This window comes from Corylus avellana, chromosome 2, assembly GCF_965113065.1.
Source record: "Corylus avellana chromosome 2, dhCorAvel1.hap1.2, whole genome shotgun sequence".
In the NCBI taxonomy this organism is placed as follows: domain Eukaryota; kingdom Viridiplantae; phylum Streptophyta; class Magnoliopsida; order Fagales; family Betulaceae; genus Corylus; species Corylus avellana.
This window is the reverse complement of record NC_142491.1, coordinates 3,881,583-3,907,645: the sequence shown is the minus strand read 5'-3', so window position 1 is coordinate 3,907,645 and position 26,063 is coordinate 3,881,583. Positions and strand designations below refer to the sequence as shown.

At 35.3% G+C, this 26,063-nt stretch overlaps 1 protein-coding gene across 1 annotated transcript; it reads left to right on the top strand.

The window, feature by feature from the left end:
* On the top strand, window positions 1–25,668 carry LOC132180696 (callose synthase 2). Its single transcript, XM_059593605.2, has 43 exons — window positions 1–337; window positions 863–1,112; window positions 1,871–1,971; window positions 2,741–2,862; window positions 2,965–3,058; window positions 3,231–3,341; window positions 3,436–3,552; window positions 3,635–3,727; window positions 3,819–3,910; window positions 4,124–4,250; window positions 4,876–5,013; window positions 5,345–5,421; window positions 5,502–5,595; window positions 8,513–8,635; window positions 8,727–8,835; window positions 10,241–10,575; window positions 10,731–10,783; window positions 10,878–10,938; window positions 14,058–14,139; window positions 14,216–14,265; window positions 14,361–14,447; window positions 15,236–15,370; window positions 15,494–15,588; window positions 15,777–15,861; window positions 15,941–16,101; window positions 16,208–16,331; window positions 16,424–16,521; window positions 16,607–16,733; window positions 17,418–17,569; window positions 17,837–17,949; window positions 18,057–18,182; window positions 18,302–18,370; window positions 18,466–18,655; window positions 18,738–18,897; window positions 19,238–19,357; window positions 19,694–19,812; window positions 19,937–20,020; window positions 20,849–20,961; window positions 21,046–21,275; window positions 23,735–24,532; window positions 24,638–24,688; window positions 24,853–25,038; window positions 25,197–25,668. Exons 2-43 carry the CDS (start codon window positions 929–931, stop codon window positions 25,443–25,445), a joined length of 5,835 nt encoding a protein of 1,944 aa, XP_059449588.2. The 5' UTR covers window positions 1–337; window positions 863–928; the 3' UTR covers window positions 25,446–25,668.
* Window positions 25,669–26,063: the final 395 nt, after the last annotated feature.

Below are 26,063 nucleotides of genomic sequence, written 5' to 3'. Positions count from 1 at the left end.
TCTCTCTCTCTCTCACTCTCTCTCTCTGTGTATACACGTAAGTTTCCACCCTCTCTCCTTATTTGCACCAGTATTTTATTAGCAATCACTGAGTTGCATGTTTGAGACTATTCAGTTTTCTATGTCAACTGGATTAGTCTTTCTCTGCCACTTCTCTGTTCCTCGTTCTCGTTGACTACGAACCCAGAGGCAGACCGAGAACCCAGTTCATATGAAAATGTCCTCTTTTGCTTATTTGGGTTGCTGACTGAAAGTGGAGATGTAGTTTTGTGTGTATGTGACACCTGAGAGAACAAACTCTTATACACCTTTGAGATTGAGATTGAGATTGACAGAGGTACGTTTTTGGCTTACTTGGGGTATGGCAAGTTAGACTTGATGAATTCTATGTTTCTTGTTGTTCTGCTTCCTCTGTTTGATCATCCACTATAGGAGGTTCTTTCAGTCAGAAAACGAGAGTTTTTTTTTTTTCCCTCTCCTCTAATGTCGTCTACTCTTCATTTTTTTGTTTCTGTACTTTGGTTTCTTGTCTTTTTTCCACAAAAAGAAGTTTCTTGACCACACTGTTTGGTTATGAGGAAGTGAACAAAAAGAACAGAATATGTAGAGTTCGAGTTCCTTTTCTTGTTGTTATTATTATTATTATTATTATTTTTTTTTTTAAATATCTAGAAAGTTGGGAAAAAACCGAGTCAGCTATTGTTGGATGAAGTTTTTAAATTTCAGGGGTTCATGTATAATGAAATTGTGCAGATCCTAAGTTTGGATTTCACTTCTTTTGCCGTGATCATTACCGAAACTGATCATTTGTTGATTAGGACTTTACGGGGATTCTCTAATATTTTCCTTCTTTTTTCTTAAGAATGTTTCACACAGGTTTTGACAGATAAACAAGGTGGCTTGAGTTGACACTTGTTGGGGTTTAGAGATGGCATATCGAAGGGGGTTTGATCAGCAACCGCCGAGGCGGATTTCGCGGACTCAGACTGCCGGGAATTTAGGAGAGCCAATTTTGGACAGTGAGGTGGTGCCTTCTTCGTTGGTAGAGATTGCTCCAATTCTTCGTGTGGCAAATGAAGTCGAGGCTAGCAACCCAAGAGTTGCTTATCTCTGTAAGTTGCAGTTTTATTTACTTGCTTTGCATGTGTATGACTGTATGTGCATGTGTGCTTTATGTATGTATTTAGCATACGTAATTAAGTATCCTCTTTGATCAACTAGAATTTTGAAAGCCAGTGGATTTGACATACTGTAGACTTTGTTGGTTTTAACTCTCTTTTCGATTTGATAGGTAAGCTGTATATGATGTAAACATGGATTGGGATCCCTTGAAATTAAGTTGCCCCGAATTTTACAGAAATTTTGGCAGCCTAAGAGAGGGGCCTCCATTGGGTCTTGCACAACGCTTAAGTGTCATGGCCACTTTATAGTTCATATTATCAAATCTTTCATAATTTGCTGAAGTCTCTGCTTAATGACTTCTAATCAATGGGATGGTTGGTTAGGTCATAGTGCTGCGACATCTATTCTGTTTTGATTGTTTTATCATCCTTTGTAATTTGTGTGAGAAAGAATCGGATGTTTCTCTTTCTCATTTATTTTGTTTATTTAAGTTTTCTAAAATCAATTTCAATTGAGTTCACATGCATTTTAATTACGAATGCATTCTATTCTTCATTGCTTCTATTGTTTCTTTTAATTAATAAATCATTGCATTTGTTTTTTTTTTTTTTTTTTATTGCAATATGATAGATTATGTCCTACCCGAATTTAACATTGTATATATCTCTGAATGAATGCAATGCAATGTTTTCTGAACTCTGGTAAGCATATGAACTCAAATGCATATTAATGTCAATGCTGGAATTAGGTCGGTTTTATGCCTTTGAAAAAGCTCACAGACTAGATCCCACATCTAGTGGACGAGGTGTTCGCCAATTTAAAACTGCACTTCTTCAACGTCTAGAAAGGGTAAGCTTCAATATCACTTGCCTATCATATCTACTTTTCTTCTCTAATATGTAATGTTATTTAAGCATCCCAGTGAAAGGAAATAAAAGTTGAATAAAGAAGAGTCATACGCCAGCAGCTTTGTTATCATTGCCAGTCCACAGAAATGCATTGAAGTTCTGCTATTTTAGTTTATGAACTCCTTTAGGAAGTATGAACAACACTGTCCAATCGCAGAAATTTCAATTTCACTGCAAGTTAAAGAACAGTTACTTAGATGTGGATGAGTTAATTCTTGTAGATATCTTGTCAACAAGTGGTTTACAGTCCTGAAGAGTAAGCTTCCCTGACATCGAATCATCTCATTGGAAGCTTCCCTTTAAATTCTAACCTAGAAAAAAAATTGGACTTCCAAATTATCTGATACTCCTGTGAAAACACTTAATTTTTACTAGCATTTGCTATTGCCTAGACAACGTATTGAACTCATCTGGCACTTGCTTAGTTGTCTTAGTGCATGATTTGCTATTTTTATCTCATATATCGCTTTTGTTCAATGGTTGACTTTAATTGATATGAATGTTCGGTCTCTTTTATTTGCTTTCACACAATTTTGTGTTTTAGTTTCTTTTCTATGTTTTGAAGGAAAAGTAGTTTGCTTTACCTTGAAAAACTTTTTATGAATGTTTGAAGCTGTCAAATTTTTTTAGCTTTAATCCCCTAGCAACTTCTCATCAAGCGTTGCCATTTGGAACTTCATAGAATATTAGTTCATTCTTTTAATCTTCAGGAAAATGAAACGACACTGGCAGGAAAAGCAAAGAGTGATGCTAGTGTAATGCAGAATTTTTATCAACATTACTACAAAAAGTACATTCAAGCTTTGCAGGATGCTGCTAGTAAACATGATCGGTTGGTTCTCTGAGAGAATTGATGTCAATTGATTGCCTTCTTAAACAGTTGGCTCTATTGCATTATATTTTATCTGATATTAAGTTCATGTTCCTAATTCAGTGCCCAACTTACAAAAGCATATCAAACTGCTGCCGTCCTATTTGAGGTTTTGAAGGCTGTAAACCAGACAGAGGAAGTTGAAATGGCTGATGAGGTGAAAAAGAATGACAAAACTGTTTCTGAACTTGCTGAGAATAATATTTTCTTTGGTCAAAAACCTTATGAGCTGCGGTTGCTGTATAACTGTATAATATATGTGGTGTAACAATTATTTTCTTTCTTCTCTTTTAATTGGAAAGTATTTTCATTTTTATTTTCTATTGTAGATCTTGCAAGTTCATACTAAAGTTGAGGAGAAAAAACAGCTATATGCGCCTTACAATATTCTTCCTCTTGATCCTGGTAGTAAAAATCAGGCTATCATGACATATCCTGAGGTTTGTTCTGCTAATCTTTCTTGGTATACTTTTATTTTACTTAATTCTTGCATTTGAGTTTGAAATTTAATTTAATTAATTGTTTATTTTACAGATTCAAGCTAGTGTTTCTGCACTTCGTAACACCAGGGGTTTGCCATGGCCAAAGGATCACCAGAAGAAAGTAAATGAAGACATGCTAGACTGGCTTCAGGCCATGTTTGGTTTTCAGGTGACTTACCAGATTGTTTGTTGTCCATTACTGGGTCTTTCATGCTTAATCAGCAGGCTACGTTCCATTTATTGGTATGCAGAAGGATAATGTTGCGAATCAAAGGGAGCACTTGATTCTGTTGCTTGCAAATGTGCACATACGACAATTCTTAAAGCCTGAACAGCAACCCAAGGTCTTATTCTTCTTAGATTTCTCTGGCTTATATTTACCTTCTGAGTCAGTCTTTATGTTCTCATAACATACGGCACTTTTTGCCACTTTAGTTGGATGATCGTGCTCTAACAGAAGTGATGAAGAAACTTTTCAAAAACTACAAGAAGTGGTGCAAGTATTTGAACCGAAAAAGTAGCCTTTGGTGAGTATTTTTTTTTTTTTGAAATTATATATATATATATATATATATATATATATATATATATATATTTGCTGTAGTTCATTTTAGGAAGCACCTTATTTTTGCTGTGAGTATTTTCTAATATCTTTATGCCAGTTGATGCTACATTGTCCACCACTTTTATGCTTTTATATAAATACTATTGTGACATTTGTGGCTATTTTTAATTGGCAGGTTACCAACAATCCAACAGGAAGTGCAGCAGCGAAAATTACTATATATGGGTTTATATCTTCTTATATGGGGAGAGGCTGCGAACTTGAGATTCATGCCAGAATGTCTTTGCTACATTTATCATCATGTATGTATATTTCAAACCTTCATGAGATTAGAGAAAGAGATGAAAATATTTTTAATTTTTTTGGGGCTCTATCCGAAAGGAGAGGGAGGAAAAGGACTTGTACAAGAGATTTAGATACTTAAGAGAATTCAAGTGTAGAGATATTTCCATGTGTTGAGTCCAGAAAGTTGAGGAAACCAAGATACATAAATAATTTTAATTTTTACAATTGCTTTTGCTTCATTGTAGAAAAATATTATATAACTGAAAAGTGAAAAAAAAAAAAACATGCATCATTTCTTTTTAATTTTCTTTGATATGCTTTAATGGATACTGGAAATGCTAAGCTTAATGTCAAGGGCAGCATGCTTTGTTCCTATTTGCAATTTTATGATGTATATCGCAATTGAATGGCAGCACAAATATGTAAATGAACTCACTGACTTAGTGTTTTTTATTCTTTTATATTACCCTAATAGCTTATATTTAGGGTGTTGTATATTTATATTAGCCGCTTAATTTATATGCTTGTTGTATTGCTTAGTATTATTGATAAATGAATATTGAATCCAATGCAAAGTAGTCAAGGTTAAAGCTTTGTTGACGTAATTATAATTATTCACTTCTTGTGCTCCAATCCTTGTAGATGGCATTTGAGTTGTATGGGATGCTGGCTGGCAGTATTAGTCCTATGACTGGAGAGCCCGTAAAGCCGGCCTATGGTGGTGATGATGAGGCCTTTTTAAAGAAAGTAGTAACTCCAATATATGAGACGATAGCAAAGGTGTCGTTTCTACATGTTTTGTTGGGTCTATAAAATAGCTTCTTGTTCTATTGATAATTGATCGTTTTTGTTAAATCATGAATTGCCCTAAAAGCTTTTACGGATAATAAATGGTAAATTTAATTATTTAAATAATATTTAGCACTCCCCTTCATGTGTGGGTTTGACTCTTCTTCAATAAGTGGATTCATGGTTTGAAATCAAGATCATTGTTCTAATACCATATGAAACTATCAATTGTCCCAAAATCTTAAGCCGATAGGAAATAGTGAATTTAATCATTAATTAATATTTTAACAGCTTTGTATCGCCATTTCTTTTGTACTTTAAGGAAGCTAAGAGGAGCAAAGGAGGAAAATCAAAGCATTCCCAGTGGAGAAATTATGATGATTTGAATGAATACTTTTGGTACTATGTGTTTCTTTGTTTAAATGTATTTCCATATGTACATAATATAGATTATAAAACTCTGTCGGTGTGAATTGTAGGTCAGTTGATTGTTTTCGGCTAGGTTGGCCCATGCGTGCTGATGCTGAATTCTTTTGCCAACCTCGAGAACAGCTTCGACTTGACAAAAATGTGGTATGCTGTAATTTTGAATTATATGCTGCTTAGTTTGCCAGTCTTGTTTATCTTGAATTTCAACATATGAATCTCAACTTATTTCTTTTGGTAAGTAGAATTTTTTTCTTTGATTAACCTTAACTTCTTTGATTGTAAAAATCATGAAATCTTTCCCCTTATTGCTAAACTGAGTTTTACTGCTTTATGTCGAGCTTTCTTTCACTAAAAATGGTTCAAACATTTATTCTTATAGTAAATGTCTATAAAGGAATATTAAGGCTTAGCCTTGAGGATTCCAAGAAAATGTCTCAATTCTCACCCTTGGGGCTTATGTTTCAAAGCATGAGACATCAAATTTATGTCTCATGCTTCAAACTTATGTTTGTAATATTTGCCTCCTACTTGTGGCTTACAATATTCTATTACTAATGATATACTGCCTAGTTCAGATCAGTTTTAGCATGCTCTGACTGGGGTACTACTTACATTTACAATAAAGTACTAACAAATTCTTAGGAAAACCTTTTCACGTCACTGTGCTTCCCTTTGGCACAAAATCTTATTGATAAAACATTGTAAAGCTGTAAGCTGTTTTATAGCTCTGATGCAGGAGCCTCCAAATTCTTGATATTAAGGGCTGTCTTCAATGGAAAATGGTAAGAATTAGGTGAGGAAGAGTCAGAGAAGAAAATTATAAGGTCAGGATAAATAGGGAGGGGGTTGTGATGCAGTAAAAAATAAAGGCTTAGGTTACTTGAATGAATAAAGTAAAAGATAGATGGAATCCAAGAGGGCGACACATAGAGAAACCAGAAATATAGGGTTTGGGAGAAAGATATAGAGAAAGAGGATAGACAAGAGAAACAAGCCATGTAACACCTCCAACCCGCTAAGGTTAGGTTTGTTAACCGGTAGAAGGGAGCTACCTAGAATGCTCCATAAACTATGATACTATAAGCATATCCCCTAGGCATGGGAAAGGCGAGGCTCGTGTTTTCTTGCGTTGAGTGCTTTGTGTGGGTTTCGGGTTTGCGGGCTGTTGGTGTTTGTGGGTTACGGGTTGGAGAGCTTTTGGTGATTAGTGGGATTTTCTTGGGTGGGTTCTGTTTGGTTTGGGTTGTTTGGTTCTTTCTTGTGCTCGCTTTAGTTGGGTGCTTCCTATTGTATACTACCTGTGTACTTAGGGGTGTCTTATGCTTTTTACAAAATTTCTCTTTAGTTATAAAAAAAAGGTTAGGTTTGTTAACCTAGAAGCCTTAATGGTACAAGGGTCATAAATTGGAACAACATAGCACTTATGAACATATTAAATGCATGACTTTAGAAGCCTTTATTAAAACATTAATGCGGAAACATAAAGGTCTAAACATGACATAAAAGTGTCTGAATTTTTTTTTCTTTCTTATACCCTTAGGCACGTATTGAAAATAGGTAAATCTTAAATCATGAAATGAAATGAAATCCCCCATCTAAGTTGCATCTATCCTCCTACTGCATCTCAACATGACTTGAAAATAAGAAAACAAAGCTAATGAGTGAAAAAGCTCGGTAAGTAATATTCCTAACCCATATAAAACCGGTTAGTTAAGAATTTTTTTAAAAACCTTTTCCTTGAAATCACTCAATACAACATAAGAAAGAAGATTTCTAAACTATTCTTCAAAAAACTATGTTTGAAAACATTGACTTCTACATAAAAAGAGAAACTCAAAATTAATTTCTTCATAAAACAAAACTTAACAAAAATGTTTTCTCCATAATATTGTAAGAGTAAAACAGCTTCCTTTATAAAGATTTACACACGTCATAAATCTTCACTTTCCTTTAAACTCTTGAGTAGCCGACACAATACATCTGTGTGTAAGGGTTGTCGATCACTAGGATCCCGGCTCCATTCTTTTGGCCATAGGTGGAGTCATGTCTAGGATATGAACATTACTTGATAAATTATGGTGCACTCGAGTGAGCCATTCCCGGCAGACCATACAAGATGGCTGCCTCGGCCTGTTCTCTCTGGTACCATTGCACATCATTTCATTTGTCCAAGAAAATAATTTAAAATATTTCATGCATTCATACAATCATTTTCTTTTTCTCACCTTTCTTTCTTTTCATTTACTGTTCATCAAGCATCATAACATTTTATAACTTGAATTAAGTCATTTCATGAAAGCGTTTCATTACATTGATAAAATCATAACCTTTATCAAAACATAAAATAAAACATATAGATAGAAGGGGCAAGAAATATCACTTGCAAATAGGTTGAACGACTTCTAAGAACCCGAGTCACAAGACCCGGCATGTTAACTTTAACAGTGTAAGTCTAAACAATTCAAACCCTAGTTAGAAGTTGGCCCTAAACTAAGACCTTTCTTCCAACTAATATCTAATTTTTAAAGCCCAAAAACGCTTAATCGAGCTTAACTACACACTTAACTAGTTTGGGCCCAATTAGAATTAGCTACAAACCTCTTGGAGCCCATAACCTAAACTAAATGGATCAAACTTGTGTTGTAAAAACTTTGTATGAATTCATGCACTTTAATTCAACATTCTGTTAATTTTGGGATTCACATAGCTGATATATGTGTGTATACACACACACACACACACACACACACACACGCATATATATACACATATATGCATACACACACACACACACACACACATATACTCTTGGATTGATATTTTTTTCCTTGCTACTCCGTTAACCATGTCATTAGTTCTCTATCTATTAAAACCTGTTCCCTTTCTGTAGAAGAATTTAAACGCTATAGTTGGATTTCACAAAGCAGAGTTTTTAACAGCTACACTTTGCAAGTAAAACAAACTTCTGATTTATTACAACATAAAATTCAGAATCCTAAATTGTTTAACCTGATTTGGTTAAAGTATTACGTTCTTAATTGTGGAAGTTCTTGATATTCAGGATGACAAACCTTATACTGGGGGACAATGGATAGCAAAAACCAATTTTGTCGAAATACGCTCATTTTGGCATATCTTTAGAAGTTTTGATAGAATGTGGAGTTTTTATATTTTGTCTTTACAGGTAAGCCTCTCTCTACTTCATCTATTTTTGTTTCATGCTTTTTATGGATCTGGTCTTGTGAACAAAACTTCAAATTTTCTGTTTGATTTAGGCAATGATCATCATTGCTTCGGATGGGTCAAGTTCCATATTTGAGGGTGATGTTTTCAAGAAGGTGCTGAGTGTCTTCATAACTGCTGCAATATTGAAGCTTGCACAAGGTAGATAAAACCAGTTGAATTGGTTCTATTGGTGCATTATTTTGTTCTCGTCTCATGGCTGTAGCGAAAACTGTAGCTTTATTTCCATATATTCCTCCTTCCCTATTTGTAATTGATCTCTATATTTCAATTTTTGAGAGTATGCTTACATGTTCTGATTGGAAAAATTTCCACGTTGGTTTCATGCTTTTGCTGAAAATTTGTTCATTTTGAAAAACAAGCCACAACTGCTCTAGTTTGAAATTTTTAACTCATGTTTTCTTTGGAATAGCACCTAGGACCATGGCAAGCTAGGACTGTTGGCCGATTCGATCCATAATGTTTTCATGAAAATGTATGATTCATGGATTCTTTGGTCTGAAAAGTGGCATGCCAGACACTTTAGGACACAAAACCCATCTCCAACGCAAGTATCCAAACTCAAAAAATGTTTACTTCATTTTTCTCACTTATATGGAGAATTATGAGGTGTTAAACGTAGTTATATAATTCCTTGTTTCACCATCTATTGATTTTTAGTATGAAAATAATCGTTCAAATAAATATCCCTTACATATTCAGTTATATAAATAGCCATGCCCTGTCTCTAGACGTTTGGGATTTACCAAATCCAACACCCATTCCAACTTTGAATGAGAAGACCTGTGTCAATGTCCAGGTCAATGACGTTATCAAGAAGGAACATCAGCTATATAGGAATTAATATTCATATATATAATAACTGTATACAACTATTTAGGAGTTTTGGCGTGGAGAAGAAAAATAATTTGTTTTGGTGTTTCTCTTCACCTATGCTACAACTGAGGTATAATGACATCAAAGATATTTTGCAGAAATGCACCACTAATGGTGGTATATTGATCTACTGAAGGAAGTAACATCTGGCAAGAACCAATACAACGAACCAACAATAATGTACTTCTCCACCTAGAACTCAAAATTATCAAATACTTTCAAAATAACAAAAAAAAAAACAAAAATGTTGTTTATTAGGGCACAAAAGGGAGTTAAAGAATTGAAGAACCCTAAATTTGAACAAAATAAGGAATATATCAAGAGGTGTCTGAGAATTAGGTGAAAAACTAACTAGCAACCATTAAATCTCTTCAAATGTTGCATGGCCTTGAGTTTTTTTAAGTCTTCCAGTTCGTTTTACTAATACCTGTAACCTGTCTAAGTTTTTCAATTCTGCATTGCCCAAAAAATGTTTTAGCTTGGAAAATTTTCATTTGGGTAATTTTGTATGACTCAGTAATATGGGGAAGCATATGGTATCCTCCACATGCATCTTTGCATTCAATTATCACGTTGACAGTCTTCTGCTTTATGAAAAAAGTTCAGATTTGATTACTTAATTCTTACTCCTGGTAATACTTATGATATTATCCTTTTGGAAATATTGCAGCTGTCCTTGATATAATTTTGAGCTGGAAAGCAAGGCAGAGCATGTCAATATATGTCAAGCTAAGATATATTTTGAAGGCTGTTTCTGCTGCAGGATGGGTCGTAGTTTTACCTGTAGCATATGCCTATAGTTGGAAAAATCCTCCTGGGTTTGCACAGACCATCAGGAGTTGGTTTGGAAATAGTCCAAGTTCACCTTCTTTGTTCATTTTGGCTGTTCTCATTTACTTATCTCCAAACATGCTCTCCACAGTGTTGTTTCTGTTCCCATTCATTCGTCGGTTTCTTGAAAACTCAAACAATAAGATTGTGATGCTCATGATGTGGTGGTCTCAGGTATGCAGATGCATGTTTTTGAATTGTTTTCAGTGACAGTTGTGTTCATTGCTGAAAAGTCATTACGTGGCTGTTTAGTTTTTTTGTTATCTCTACCATCTTTTATTTTTCTTTCTGTGTTTCTTTGTTTCTTTCAATCTTTTGATATCTTGCAGCCTCGGCTCTATGTTGGAAGGGCAATGCATGAGAGCACAATGTCTCTTATCGAGTAAGAGAAAAAAGTTGAATTTTTGGGTCAGAATGGTTTGAATGAGATTCACCAATGCTCTCACTGATTAGCTTCTAATTTCTCTCATTTCTAGGTACACTATGTTTTGGGTTCTCCTGCTTGCATCAAAATTAGCGTTCAGTTACTACGTAGAGGTATTTCATTTATTTGTCTTCAAAACGTTGGACCTTGGTGTCATTGCAATGCCTTTCTTTATTGTTGCTGTTATTGTTGTTGTTTATTGTTATTTCTTGTGAGAGTAATGCTAAATAGTAAATACCACATCCCCATCCCACTGGGCTGACGTGTCATTGCATATCAACCCTCCACATTAGCCTTGTTAAAAAAAAAAAAAAAAATCAAAGGACTGATAGACACTGTCACGTCAGCCTAATGGGATGGGGTGGGATAAGGGTGTGGTAAATATGTGCTGAGTATTGAAAAAATGGTTGGATTTGTTTACCCAAATAATAAGATATTTTATTTAAAATTTTATGCCAAAATTACCTCTTTGGTTTAAACTTTAACAGAGAAATAAGTAACATTTTTGGAAAACATTGGTGTGCGTATTGCAGATATATGGTAATGTGTTTCTCATATTGATTAGTTATTTCTACCTATGTATTCATTCTTGTGATATATAGTTATACTATCTTGGGGCATGTTAACAAAAGTGTTGTGGATGGACAATAAATTGTCACTAGGTATCTTACTTTTTAATAGTAGCAACTAAATATCACTAACACATCTTTGTTAGAATATTAATTAAATAATTAAGTTCACAATTTGCTATCAATTTAAGTTAGCTTGAACTTTTGGAACAATTGGTGATTTAATATGGTATTAAAGCAATGGTCTTGAGTTTAAAACCTAATTCCATAATTTACCTCAAATTTTAGTTAAATATTCCATGTGTTGGGCTTCATTTATTGAAAGAGAGTTTGAGTCCACACATGAGGGAGTGCTAGAATATTCGTTACTTCCTATCAACTTAAGCATTCTTAAACTTTTTGGACAATTGGTGATGTAACATATATGATGGTATTAAATTTTCATTTTGTGGATGAAATCGTCAAAAAATTATATGCGTTTTAGACTATGATATTCTATGGAAAAAGTTGAAAGTTTGGAAAAGCATCGTAGAGCTTGGATATATGGAATATAACTTTTCTCCTTTGATGGTTAACCAAGTGAAAAGGAAAAAACTGCTTGGAAATATGAAAGTAACTTTTTTTTTTTGATAAGTAAATCAAAATCATTAAATGCACAGATGGACACAACCTTATTACACAGGAAGTCAAGAAGAATACATGAGAAACCACTTATTAAGGAGAAAAAAAGGGAACAAAAGTCCAAAAATTCAGAAAAGTTTGAAAAGTTTGAACTATTGTACACCCCAATCCATGTATAAAGCGATTTGAACATGATATTCTTTAGCTCTTCTGCCGAATTCTCACAATCTTCAAGACTCCTTGCATTCAGCTCTCTTCATATTCACCACATTAAGCACAAAGGGATCATCCTCCAAGCTTCTAAAATGGTAAAACTTCCCAATTGACATCTTCAACAAGCCAACAACAAGAAATCAGATCCTACATGTTTTCTTTAGTGCTGGCAGCATGCATAGGAAACTCAAACATCAAAATTTAATTCAGTTATTTATGCTTTAATAGGTTTCTGTTATGATTCTCACATTAAGATAACTAAATATCAATTATAAGACTTATTAGAACTCATACCTAAGCAAAATTTGGCTGTGAGTTTAGGATAAAACCAAGAAACTGAATCTGTTCTTTCGGTACCAACAATTCTCAGTGCAAGAACCAGTTTCTTGCACTATTTTTGCAAAATTTCTCCTTTGTGTTTTTTTCCTAATCCCTATGTCCTAAATTTTGCAAAAATTGTGCAAGAAACTGGTTCTTGCAAGGTTTGTTGAGAAGTAACTCTCAAAAACTTGAAGGAATCAATGAAAACACTTGCAAAATTCTTTATTAAAGGCTGGACAGTGAGTGGCACTGATTTTGTATGGAAGAAACACACAAATTTTAGATAGGCTATATGAAATCTGAATTTCAGTTTTCAATAAAAAAGTTTATCTAAGGTTACAAAGTAAAATAGCCACAACATAATAAATTACCCTAAGGTCTAGGGTGCTACAATCACGATCCTAGACATGGTCCATTCTACACTGTAGAGATGGAAAATCGAAGTTCATAATTCTCTTGCAACTTTGCAATGAAGAAGAAGATGCTTTATGGACTGCCCACTCCTTTTTCACATACAATACCAGTTTACCGCTATGACTTTCCTCTTCCTCAGGTTATCCAAAGTTAGAAACTTGCCTAGTGCCACTGTCCAGACAAAGAAAATGCTTGATAAAATGGCCTTACTTCAAACTTCCGCCTCTTAGATGGAAACTTTTCACTTTAAACGATAAAACAAACATTGACTTTTAAGGTCTGTTGTATGCTTATTGAGCACCATTATCTAATGATTTAAGCACGGAATTGAAGAAATATGCTAGCATGACTTTAAACTAGTCTAGATATTTGCCTTATGTTATTCAAAAATTCAGAAATACTGCAAAGGCAGGGAAATTCTTGGTAATATGAAACATAACTTTTTAAGTTCAATGATAAACCAAATAGTTGATAATAGGTGTATGATTGAGAAATATTGAGTGCTTATCAGATGATATGCATGTGATGTGGGAGAAATAATGTGAACGTGTATTATAATTTGTCTAAGTGTTTTCAGTAACGTTTTTTTTAAAACTATATAACATCTTCAGAGAATAAAAAAAAAAAAAAAAAAGAATTTCAGAATCATGGGATATGTAAAGATAATAAGTTGCCAATGAATATGTGTCTGTATATGCATGGGTGTACAAAATGGAATTTCAACAGTCTGACATAAGTTGATCAGACATGTATAACATGTAATCTTAAACAGCTGGATGATTGGTATAATTTACTGTAGGACTTCTAGTAGTCAAGTGATTTAAACATGGTGGTTTGATATTAAATTTATTGGTAAAAGATATTTTAATAAATATAAATCTAAAATTAGTTCTGGATAATATGTAGCTTGTGCATTCTGATGCATCTGATCTCAATAACGATTTCTACCCAATGTCATGAATTCTGTAATGACAAATGTTGCTCAATATATTCATTCTATGCATTGTGGTCTAGTTGGAGAAGGTTGAAAAATCTTATCTGAACTCTGGGTTCAAGTATTGGTTAAATCCAACTGAATTTTTTCTTCTTTGCAGATTAAGCCTCTTGTGGGTCCAACAAAACTTATCATGGGAGTTCGTGTGGGAAAATTTCAGTGGCACGAGTTCTTCCCTCAAGGTAACAGCAGAGTTTGATGAATTTTTTAATTTACATTGTGTAAAAGAATTATAATGTCATCAGTTGCTGTTTGCAGCCAAGAACAACATTGGTGTTGTGATTGCGCTTTGGGCTCCTATAATTATTGTACGTTTATGTTTGTCCCAGTGCCATATTTGTCCCATTAATTGTTCAGTTGTGTTCACTTTACTGTAAATTTCTAATGGAAGAAACCTTTTCAGGTCTACTTTATGGATACTCAGATTTGGTATGCTATCTTCTCCACAATTTTTGGGGGTATATATGGTGCATTTCGACGTCTTGGAGAGGTTAGTGGGGCTCCTCTCGTTTGTTCCTATTTAACTTGGTAGTCAACATCCTTAAATTGAAGACTTATAATGTGGAATATGGTTTAAAGGACAGTTCACCCATCACCTATAAACACTGATAAGATCTACTCCATATTTTGCTCAACCCGGAAAATTGATGTAAATTGTTAGTGACAAAAAGAAAAGGCTGATAGAAAGAAATGTATTATTACCATATGCAGAACCGTCAGATGTACCTGACCCAATAATAGTTGGTACTTCAAGGGAGGGTACATCTTGTGGGTGTGCAATGCTAACAAGATGCCAAAGCATGTAGAAAACTGGTTTTTGTATGTACAAATCTCCTCTCTCCTAGTCTGATATCATTCAGTTGATCTTCTTCCTTTACTATAGATTTGAAATGTGTACTGCTCGATTGATTTTAATGTTAGGCATGAGCTCCATGAGAACATATATTCTTAAGCAAGATTCAACCTTTACTGCTGATTTTCTGCCAGTGAATTAAATGTCCTCATGTAGATATATACAGTCAAATAAATTCCATACGCATAGATATAAGTTGCTGGTTTTGACTACTCTTCAACTTTCTGTTGTATGTTGGCATTACTAGATAAGCTCTTCCCTACAAGTACGCCATTCCCATATGTGTTATTACTTAATAGTGCGGAGAAACTCTTTCTCCTTTGCATTGTTTTACATAGAACTTATATAGAGTTTAAGAAAAACACTGGTTTCCTCTGGCTGGTATTGCGTGTCTTTAGCACTCAACCTAATGTTTTACTTTTCAGATCCGAACATTGGTATTGCTGAGGTCTCGATTCCAATCACTGCCAGGAGCTTTCAATGACCGCTTGATTCCAGTGGAAAGGAATGAGAGAACCAAGAAGGGACTGATGGCCACTTTCTCTCGCAAATTCAATGAGGTTTGGTTACTCGTTTACACTGCTAGCAACCAGCACTGATAGTGACTGATTAACCCAATTCAGCACCTGTTTCTTTTGGTTCCTATGAGGGTTTTTTTTTCTTTTTTTTGTCTGTTATTTCAGATCTCATCTAATAACGAGAAGGAGGCAGCAAAGTTTGCTCAGTTGTGGAACAAAATAATTACTAGTTTTAGAGAGGAGGATCTAATAACTAACTGGTAAAATCACAACCCAGCATTAGGATATGTTCTCCTTAATTCTTACATGAACCTTAAGCTTTTCTATATTTTTATTTTTCTTTTTCAGTCTTGGAAATTAAAACCTTAAATGTTATAAATCTTGATTTTTCTTTCTCTTTAGTTCAAAATTTTTTTGGCTTAAAATGCTTAAATTTGTAAATTTTCAGGGAAATGGACCTGCTGCTTGTTCCATATTCGGCCGATCGTGATCTGGATCTTATCCAATGGCCTCCATTCTTACTTGCTAGCAAGGTTTATCTACTCCTAGTTAAATTCAACCAATAGCCTCACTAAGACTTGTATATGTACTAAACTTGTTCTTGCTGTATAGATTCCAGTAGCATTGCATATGGCCAAAGACAGCAACGGAAAAGACCATGAGTTGAAGAAGAGGTTGAAAGCAGATAATTACATGCATTGTGCTGTTCGTGAGTGCTATGCTTCATTTAAAAATACAATCAACTTTTTGGTTCAAGGAGAACGTGAAAAAGTGTGAGTTTGTTACTATCTGATATGTATCTAATTAAAATAGCAAGAGAGCATAATTTCATCTGTCCTGATGTATTATGTTATTTCTTTGATGGTTTGCTGTGTCCAGGGTTATAAATGAAATTTTCTCCAAAGTTGATAATCATATACAGGAAGATACTGTGATACGTGAATTGAATATGAGTGCTCTCCCTAATCTCTATGAACAATTTCTTAAGCTTATCGAGTATCTGGTAATTGTTTCACCAGATAAGCTTCACATTTCCTTTCATGTTGAATCAAGGTTAGTAACAAATCATAACCGAATTTAGTATTCTTACAACAGTTATCGAATAAAATGGAGGACAAGGATGAGGTTGTAATTGTCTTGCTGAACATGCTAGAGATTGTGACCAGAGACATAATGGATGATGAGGTTCCAAGGTATTTTATTTGGTTGCAAGTGTCTTCCTCAAGTAATACTAATGTGCTAATACCAGTATTATCTATTTGTTATTTTCTCATGTAGTTTGGTAGATTCAAGTCATGGTGGCTCCTATGGAAAAGATGAGGGCATGAAACCCCTGGCTCAACAATATAAATTTTTTCGTGAACTTCAATTTCCTGTACCAGAAACGGAAGCTTGGAAGGAAAAAGTAAGTTTCATTTGCAGTATTACAAGTATAGTGTAGCATAAACGTGTTAAAATATTTATTGAATAATTAAATTCACTTCTTCCTTTTAGTTTAAACTTTTGGAATAAATGGCAATTGATAATTTATCCCTCATTTCAATTGAAATATTCCTCATGCTGTTTGGTCCCACACGTGAAAGGAAGTGTTAAAAAATTACTTAAATTCACCTCTTCCTTTCAGCTTAAGCTTTTGGGATAAGTGGTGATTTAACAAAAAGTGGCTATGAGTAATTCACTTAGAATACCAATTGTTACATTTATAAAAGAAAGGAGTCGGTCCTTATGTAATTCCACAGGTTGACCTAGCAGAGGGCTAATGGAGACAAGGCGCTCTTTAAAAGATATCAACTATAATTTAATAGTCTTTCTTTTAAGTTTTAATGATGTTATGCAACATGACGCAAAAATTAAATTTGTTCTTTTAGACAAAGCCCCAAAGCTAAATAAATAAATTGGATAATATATAATGAACTTTTTAGCATTGCAAAAAATTATTCTATTTATTTTCTTCTTTGAGATAATCATTTTCATATAAAACAAAAATAGTTTGTACTTATAGAAAATATACTCTTAATTATCAACTTTGCCACCCCTTATGATTAGTTATGAGTTATGTTCCTGCATAACCCCATCATTGTCGAGACAGATTAAAAGGCTTCGTCTATTGCTTACCGAAATGGAGTCTGCTATGGATGTGCCATCCAACTTGGAAGCTAGAAGGCGTATTACTTTCTTTTCCAATTCATTGTTTATGGACATGCCTGTTGCACCCAAAGTTCGAAATATGCTTTCCTTCACGTAAGCTCGCTAAGCATTAACCTTTCATTACCGAAGATATTGCATGTTTCCTTGCATGCATGAGTACTGTGTATATTGTAGTATCACGTCATGAATTATAACATCTTGGGTTTGCCTGTCAGGTTCTGACTCCAAAATTTTCCCATTGTTTAAGATACTTTGATATGCTAATACTATAAGTTTATTTATAGTATGGTAGATGTGTCCTCTACAATAGATCTTAATTGCAAAGTCTGTTGCCTCACATATTTGCCCTTTTTTTTGTAGCGTCCTAACTCCTTACTTAAAAGAGGATGTTCTTTTCTCCATGAGTGACCTAGAAGCGCTAAATGAGGAAGATGGAGTTTCCATACTTTTTTATTTACAAAAGATCTTTCCAGGTTCTTCTTCTTCTTCTTCTTCTCTTTTAAGTAACTTGTTGGCTCTCCTAATTAATTTTGGTTCTCAAACCTGACATGCTCTTTCATAACATGGTGGTTTACTACAGATGAATGGAAAAACTTTCTAGAACGGGTTGAGTGTCACAACGAAGAAAGTCTAAGAGAAACGGAAGAAAGGGAAGAAAAACTGCGTTTATGGGCATCATATCGAGGCCAGACATTGACCAGAACTGGTATAAGTTCTATTTCTCTCTCTCCCTCTCATAGGCTTGAAGATGCTTTATTTTTGCTTTATCTGATAATGATATATGAGTGTTCTCTGCATATCATCCCTCTACTCTCGACAAATAAGTACGAGGCATGATGTACTACCGGAAAGCTTTGGAACTTCAGGCCTTTCTGGATATGGCGAAGGATGAAGGTGATTAGAGAAAGCCTGGCTGTAAACTTCTCATTTCATCATCTCTTGCAGAGTGGGACAACTTATTTTTATAAATGCTAATTGCTTTTGTTCAGATCTAATGAAAGGCTACAAGGCAGCTGAACTAGATAGTGAGGAGCACTCCAAGAGTGAAAGGTCATTGCGGGCACAGTGTCAAGCACTAGCTGATATGAAGTTCACATATGTGGTATCATGCCAGCAGTATGGCATTGACAAACGGTCTGGTGATCCTCGTGCTAAAGACATTCTGAAGCTCATGACGAAGTATGTCTCCCACATTAATTCTTGTCATGTTATTGCTTCTCTAAGAAACTCTCAGTTATATGTCTCGCTTTCCTTGTCTCAGGTACCCGTCTCTTCGGGTAGCTTTTATTGATGAAGTTGAAGAAGCTTGTAAAGATAACTCTAAAAAAACAGTTCAAAAGGTCTATTATTCAGCTCTTGTAAAGGCTGCTTTACCGACAAAAGCAATTGATTCTTCTGAACCAGTTCAAAATCTAGACCAGGTACATAACTTAGATTATTCTGGAAACTAGATGGGATGACTTAAGAATTTAAATGCTGATGTAATGTTTGTCTAGCACAGCTTCCTGTACTGAGAAGTGATACATGGCCTCTGTGGTTGAGAAATAAAAATTGGCAGATGGTTTTAATTTTTGTTAGATATTTTCTTTTTCTCATTCCACTTCTCTGTTCTGACTTCTGAGATTTGCAATGATTTTTTATGATTGTTTATTAGAATCCTACCATAGACATTGTATGCCCGGCCCAGCAAGTTGCATGTAGAATTTTCCACCTGAGCATAATATAATGCTCACAAGTGATTTTTTTGATATTCTATTACAGGTTATTTATCGGATAAAGCTTCCTGGGCCTGCACTATTGGGTGAGGGTAAGCCAGAAAATCAAAATCATGCCATTATCTTTACACGTGGGGAAGGCTTGCAAACAATAGATATGAATCAGGTACCAGAACCATATCTATATGGTGTTTGTATGTGTGTATTTTTGTGTGGTTTATGTGTGTGCGTGTTTGCACATTTAGAAAATATTGGGAACTTAGTGTGACACCTCTAAAAGTTAATTCCCACATTGGATGAGTGGATTGTGAAGATGTTGCATGGATGCATCCCAAATTGGTTCCTTATTAAGTGAGACTAGTTATATAAGTGATTTAAAAGAGCTCCAATTGTAACAGACTAGTCATTTTGTAGTATAACGGAGATGTGGCTAGCACTTCCTTGGGTCGTGAAACTTACTCTCTTAGGTAAAATTCAGATTATTAAGCAAACTGTTCAACAGGATAACTATATGGAAGAAGCCTTCAAAATGAGGAACTTGCTGCAAGAATTTCTTGAAAAACATGATGGCGTGAGATTTCCAACAATCCTTGGACTTAGGGAGCATATATTCACTGGCAGGTACTTCTGTTGTGTTGTTAATCTTAAACTGGATTGTGGTTGTAGTGCTGCTGGTAAATAAGACCACATTCACATATCTGTGATGGTAGTCTTACTCATATGATTTTTTTGTTAATTTGAGCAGTGTTTCATCTCTGGCATGGTTTATGTCAAATCAAGAGAATAGCTTTGTAACTATTGGGCAGCGACTGTTAGCCAACCCTCTGAGGTAATATCTTCAGGAAAAAATTCAGTTCAGCACAAGAATCAGATCTTTTTGCATGTGGAATTGCTTTCCCTGCTTTTGTTTGGATTTGGTGAAATTATGCAGGAGTCAAGACAACCCAAAATTTCCATTTTCCTATATTATTTGGTTAAAGTTTAAAAGTTTGGTTCAATTTTCAAAATTATCTCCTCAATTGACCAATTGTAATCTCACCAATAAAAAATTTGATCGACCAGATTTTTTGAAGTTTAAACCATTTCACTTAATTATGTTCAACATTTTCAGCTGTGTTCCAAGTTTCTGAACCAAATTTTACCCCCATATCATTTGGAATCTGTAAGCTCGGTTCGAGTGAGAGTTTACAAGTAATAGATGAATTTCAAACTATGAACTGAACTGTTTGAAATTGTATTATGCTTAGTTACCTTACTACTTTTTGTTAAAGTATTGATTAAATGATTAGATTTATCTCTTCGTATCAGCTTAAGCTTTTAGGACAATTGGTAATTTAACATGGTATTAGAGCCATTTCAATTAAATATTCCACGTGTTGGGCCTCACCTAGTAAAAGGGAGTTTGAGCCCACACGTGAAGGAGAGTGTTAAAATATTGATTAAATGATTAAATTTACATTTTCTTATTAGCTTATGCTTTTGGAACAATTGGTAATTTAACACTTTTACGTTCATGTATGGAACTATGATATGAATGAGATTTCTCCACCAAATTTTCATGTTTTTTCATTTGATTTTTTTCCCACTTCATGTGTCTTTTGGTTATTTTTGTTCATGTCTAATGCCCTGAATCCATAACTTTGTGCTGCCCGTTCAGAGTTCGGTTCCACTATGGTCATCCAGATGTGTTTGACAGACTATTCCACCTTACTAGAGGGGGTGTTAGCAAAGCTTCCAAAGTCATTAATTTAAGCGAGGACATATTTGCAGGCATTTTCTATCTTGAGAGCTTGGATTAAAACGTGTGTAATTTTGGCTTGACCACTTATATTTCCATCCCTCCATTGTCCACAGGTTTCAACTCTACGTTACGTGAGGGCAATGTTACTCATCATGAATATATACAAGTTGGTAAAGGGAGAGATGTTGGCCTTCAACAGATCTCAACGTTTGAGGCAAAGATAGCTAATGGGAATGGCGAGCAGACATTGAGTCGTGACATGTATAGGCTTGGGCACCGATTTGATTTCTTCCGAATGCTATCATGTTATTTCACCACTGTGGGTTTCTATTTTAGCACCTTGGTATGTATGAGATGTGACTTATTTGCCTACACACACACACACACATTTATATGTCTTCAGTAAGTGTTGAAAAGGTTAAGAAGTCCCACATTAGATTTTTAGTAGGTTAAGAAGATATCATAGCTCTAAGTGGTTAATATAGATTGTTGAGCTCGAACACATAGGCTTAAGATTTTGAGTTGAGTAGTGTCCCAATATGTTATGTTATGGTCTCACTAGCACACTCCCCAAGATGTCAATCTCTTCAACAAGTGATATGAAATCCAATAATTGTGATGTGAGTTATGGTGGATGATATTGATGCTTTTCATGGTTGGAAAAGGGATGGTGTGCATGCATGGATGGAGGGGCCTTTTCATAGTTGGAGCAAGGACCATGGTGCATGACATAGATAAAGCCCACATTGGCTAAACAAGTGATCCTAGAGATGATCCAAAACCACATTGGCTCTAAGTGGTTTTGGATTTCTCTTTTTGCTGACTTTCCAATCCTTCTCAAATTAGGAGAAGGCTTGACCGGCCTTTTAACCTTATAAAAGGAAAGCGGCATGTGTTGGAATTGTATCTGTAACACCCCACCTCAATGACACACAATATTGTCCGCTTTTGGCTCCCCCAAACCAGACTTCCTAGGAAGTCACCCATCCTGGTACTACTCCAGCAGAAGCACGCTTAACTGCGCAGTTCTGATAGAATCATGACCATCACAGCTTTAAAACGCGTTGTTGTCATTAAGGGTGTAGTATACATTTAAGCACATCCTCATCTCCATACCCAGGCGATGTGGGACGTCACAATCACCCCCTCTTAAGACCCAGCGTCCCCGCTGGCGACCCTCATGGGATTAGCCCATTCTTGGTGTCCGTCCCAACGAGTGCCTGCTAGCGATCTTCATGGGCTTGTGCACGCTCCCCCCATCTCAGGCTAGGCAATGACTTTGATACCATTTGTAACACCCCACCTCAATGACACACAATATTGTCCGCTTTTGGCTCCCCTAAACCAGACTTCCCAGGAGGTCACTCATCCTGGTACTACTCCAGCAGAAACACACTTAATTGCGGAATTCTGATAGGATCATGACCATCACGGCTTTAAAACGTGTTGTTGTCATTAAGGATGTAGTATAAATTTAAGCACATCCTCATCTCCATACACAGGCGATGTGGGACGTCACAGTATCAGCCTTGAGTAGTTTTCTCCCTACTCTTTGTATTTCATCTTTTGATAGTGGATTTCCTCCTGGTCGTCTCCACCTGTGCATATAGGCTTGTTAAGCCAAACCACGTTGAATCTTGATGTCCTATGTGATTGAGTTATTTTTATTCTGCGTTTTTTTGCTTCTTTCCGAATCCTATAATTATTTTGTCACAACAAATTACTATAAGAGCTTGGTCCTTTATTTTGCGAGATGTGGTTATTACAAAATTTGAAGTAGAAAAGTTATAGATCTCGCTATCTGCTCTCATAGTTCCTTGAACTTCACACTTGAAACTAGTTGTCCATGACAAACGTTATTGGAATTGCTTCCTTCGCATTTGTTAAAGTAATGATTAAGTGATTAAATTTATCATTTCTATCAGCTGAAACTTGTGGGATAAGTGGTGATTTAACATGGTATCAAAGCCAAATGTCCTAGGATCGAACCTTGACTCAATCAAATCATCCCCCATATAAATTAAATATTTCACGGCACAAGTTGTGTCTCACCTATTAAAAGAGAGTTTGAGCCCACACGTGAGGGGAGAGTGTTAAAGTACTGATTAAGTGATTAAATGTATCTCTTCCTATCAGGTTAAGCTTTTGAGATAGCTGGTGATTAAACAGCCTTCGTTATTGGACATCTTACTAGAGGCTCTGATACCAATTAACGTGGACATCTCACTAGAGGCTCTGGTACCAATTAATGTAGTGGAAGGTGGTGAGAGTTTGGATCAAGCAGCACTAATCCAAATAGATATGTAACCCACTAAAAAGTAGAGAGAACTCTCTAGATAAAAGTCTTAAATTTTGATTGAAAATTGATAATATAATTCCAAGAGTCCCAAAGACGAGGCTTTTTATGGCTACAGTGATAAAACCAAAATCTAGTGGTAAAAACTACCAAAGATACTCCTACTAACAAATTAAGAATAGTAAAAGTCTTCTGAAAAAAATTCCTCTTAAGCCTTTTTTCTTTCTAATTTTTTCATGTAGTCTAGTGCCATCTTTCTACATCAGTGTAGAAAGTTAGTTAAGTCTCACGCTAGAAAGATATCACATGTATGAGTGGTTAATATCAAATTATTGGGCTCCAACCTAGGCTTAAGCTTTTGCGTTAAGTAGTGTCCAAATGTGGTATAGTATGGTCTCGCTAAAACACTTCCCAAAGTGTCAATCTCCCCAACAATATAAATATGTAATATTTATTTATATGATCTCATATAATTATTTAAATCACTCTGTTTTTGGTTTTGACAGCTGACTGTGCTCACAGTCTATGTGTTTCTCTATGGCCGCCTTTATCTCGTTCTCAGTGGACTTGAACAGGCGCTGAGTGATCACCCAGCTATTCGAGACAATCAATCTCTTCAAGTAGCTCTTGCTTCTCAGTCTTTTGTACAAATTGGACTTCTGATGGCCTTGCCTATGATGATGGAAATTGGTCTGGAAAGGGGCTTCCGTAAAGCATTGACTGACTTCCTAATAATGCAATTACAGTTGGCTTCTGTCTTCTTCACATTTTCTCTGGGAACAAAGACCCACTATTATGGAAGGACATTGCTTCATGGGGGTGCACAATACAGAGGTACAGGTCGTGGTTTTGTAGTGGTCCATGCTAAGTTTGCTGAGAACTATAGGCTCTACTCCCGCAGCCATTTTGTCAAGGGGATTGAACTGATGATTCTGCTTCTTGTGTACGAAATATTTGGTCATTCATATAGAGGTTCAGTTGCTTATATTTTTATCACTTTATCAATGTGGTTCTTGGTTGGGACATGGCTTTTTGCTCCTTTCCTCTTCAATCCATCAGGCTTCGAATGGCAAAAGATCGTTGATGACTGGACAGATTGGAATAAATGGATAAACAACTATGGAGGGATAGGTGTACCTCAAGAAAAAAGTTGGGAATCTTGGTGGGAAAAGGAACAAGAGCATCTCCATTATTCTGGGAAGCGTGGTATCATTGCTGAGATATTGTTAGCACTGCGCTTTTTCCTCTATCAATATGGGCTTGTATATCATTTGAACATCACAAAGCATACCAAAAGTTTTCTGGTATTTGCTGCCATTTTCGCTAACATTTAGAATTGCATTTGAATATTGATGATGTTAATGACTCTGTGGCTACAATAGTTTTAATTACTTTTATCTGGTTAACAGGTTTATGGAGTTTCATGGATTGTGATCTTTGTATTATTGTTGTTGATGAAAGTAAGTAGCAAAAGCCTTCTGACTCCCACCTTTCTTAAAATAGTTGTAATTTTTTTTTCTGTTTCAGGAAATCTCATAGGAAACTATTTGCTTTGATATCATATCACATCAGTAATGAGTTTTTAGTGCCTGAAACTAAATTTCGGTCTGTTGAACTTTTTCAGGTTGTGTCATTGGGAAGGCGGCGATTGAGTGCAAACTTCCAGCTTTTGTTTCGATTGATCAAGGCTCTAGTTTTCCTGACACTCCTTTCCGTTTTTATTATTTTAATAGCACTCCCTCATATGACTCTTCGGGACATCATAGTCTGCATTCTAGCATTCATGCCTACCGGATGGGGATTGCTCCTGGTCAGTGAACTGTTTTTTAGTCCCTTCATGTGTCCTATTTATAACTTTCTGCTGGCCTTTAACTTCTCCTCCCTTTTCAATTCATCCTGCTCTGATTTAGTGTATTCTTGATTGTCATTCTTTCTTTTCATTTGTTGATGTGTTGTTTGATATTATAGATTGCACAAGCTTGTAAACCGCTGATTGTACGAGCTGGATTTTGGGGATCAGTCAAGGCACTTGCTCGTGGCTATGAAACCATCATGGGCTTGCTTCTGTTCACCCCAGTTGCAATCTTGGCTTGGTTCCCATTTGTTTCAGAATTCCAAACACGAATGCTCTTCAACCAAGCATTCAGCAGAGGTTTACAGATTTCCCGTATTCTTGGTGGACAGAGGAAGGATCGCTCCTCCAGCAATAAAGAGTAAATGAATTTCCCGACAACTATCCATTAATGTAAATACTCAGGGTTTACCACATAATATTGTACATGTCCCACATGATTGGTAAATGGAAATGTCTATTTTATGTGACCTTTGAAGGAGATGCAAAGACTTTAGTTTTAGCAATCAAACAAGACCCTTCTGCTATGAATGGGAGAATAGATGTAATCATTCATGATTAAAAGAGATGTTATCCTCTTCCTGTGTCTGGACTGTTAGTTTATTTTGCTCAATGAAATCTTTGCCTTCAAAAATTTACTTGTTTTCTGTTTTACCTCAAAATTTTATAGAGAGATGTTTCTTTGCATTTTTACGTCTATTTCATTTATATTTTTGTTGATTTGACATGCTACATTTATTATTAATTTTTTTTTTTTTTAAATAATGATTAAAACATGCCAATTTAACATAGCACGTAAAAGTTGATTGTTAAAATAATGAGATCGTTGGAGTACTCTAAAAAAGTGAATAGTTAAAATAAATAAAAATATATTTATAATTATTTTAGTGAATAAATTTTGGTAAATCCATTAATAATATTTCTCAAATCTAAAAACACATCGCTTTGTAACTTTTTTTTTTGCCGGGGGGGAGGGAATACAT

Coding starts and splice junctions, on each gene's coding strand:
- LOC132180696 (XM_059593605.2), top strand. CDS start 929: ATGGCATATCGAAGGGGGTTTGATCAGCAACCGCCGAGGCGGATTTCG. Junction 10,939..14,057: donor CGTTCAGTTACTACGTAGAG/GTATTTCATTTA, acceptor TCTTCTTTGCAG/ATTAAGCCTCTTGTGGGTCC. Junction 16,734..17,417: donor CGGAAGCTTGGAAGGAAAAA/GTAAGTTTCATT, acceptor TTGTCGAGACAG/ATTAAAAGGCTTCGTCTATT.